This window comes from Fulmarus glacialis, unplaced genomic scaffold, assembly GCF_000690835.1.
Source record: "Fulmarus glacialis isolate BGI_N327 unplaced genomic scaffold, ASM69083v1 scaffold19355, whole genome shotgun sequence".
Classification (NCBI taxonomy): Eukaryota; Metazoa; Chordata; class Aves; order Procellariiformes; family Procellariidae; genus Fulmarus; species Fulmarus glacialis.
In genome coordinates, this window is record NW_009213868.1 from 1 (window position 1) to 970 (window position 970).

At 64.6% G+C, this 970-nt stretch overlaps 1 protein-coding gene across 1 annotated transcript in view; it reads right to left on the reverse strand.

Moving 5' to 3' along the window:
- Positions 1–98: 98 nt before the first annotated feature.
- The window catches only part of LOC104077212 (talin-1-like), a gene marked incomplete at its 3' end in the record, with an annotated part of 14,163 nt that continues 13,291 nt past the window's right edge, over positions 99–970 (reverse strand). The window contains exons 22-25 of the mRNA XM_009578359.1: positions 705–818; positions 411–545; positions 176–259; positions 99–143 (exon numbers count right to left, since the gene is read on the reverse strand). Of these exons, the coding sequence (XP_009576654.1) occupies positions 99–143; positions 176–259; positions 411–545; positions 705–818 (378 nt within the window). The remainder of the gene's footprint in view (positions 144–175; positions 260–410; positions 546–704; positions 819–970) is intronic.

Genomic DNA, 970 nt, shown 5'->3' on the forward strand with positions numbered 1-970 from the left:
CTGCGGGGGGATGAGTGGGGACATGCTGGTGGGCTGCACCTTCCGGCAGCTCCCCCACCCCAGCGCCCACCCTGCACCATCCTTCCCCGCGCCCTCACCGTCTCTCCCGGCAGAGGCTTGAGCTTGCCATCACGGGCAGCTGCGCTGGTGTCCTGTTGCCATCACGGGCAGCTGCTTTGGCTTCCTGCAGGTCCCTCTCCAGGCTCTGCACCAGACCCAGCGCGGAGTCTATCTCCAGGGGTCCACACGCCTCCTGAGCCTGTGATGGGGGAAAAGGGAAGGTGAGCGAGGTGACCGCTGAGCCCACCCTGCTGTGGCAGAGACCATGACCTGCCACCAGGCTGTCCTCGTTCTCCCCCCCTGCTCTGCGTAGCCAGAGTCCCGCTGTGGCATGGGACCCAGCCTCTCACCTTCTGGGCAGCCGTGCGGAGCTCAGCCAGAGCCGCGGCCAAGTTCTTGGCACACTGGCTGAGTTGCATCGCGGAGGCTTGGTCTGTGATGGTGGGGACAGTGGCCTTGGCTGCAGCTACCATCTTCCCACCGGGCTGTCGGGCCAAAAGAAAAAGCCGTGAGAAGGGGACAAACATACAGCATCTCTCTGCTGCCCACGTGCAGCAGGCTTCCTGGTATCTTAGGAGGGCCAGGCACGGTAGGAAAGCTGTAATGCCAGAGCTGGTGCGGGAGGCTCTGGGCAGTGTGGGTACCTGCAGGAAGTTCTGGCTGGCAGCAATGAGAGCCAGCTGGGCGCTGGGGCTGTCCGGCTGGGACTGGCTTCCTCGTACGCCCTGCACCAGCATCGGGATCTGCTCTGCCACCACCTGCCAGAGAGGAGGGTCACTGGAGAGGCTCGGTAGGGGGTAGACGGATCTAATCCAGGACCAGTGACCGAGTGATTGGCTCCCAGGGGAGCTGCGTGAGGACCCCAAGGTCCTGCCTGCCCACTGCAGCCGAGCACGGAAACCCGGTGCGG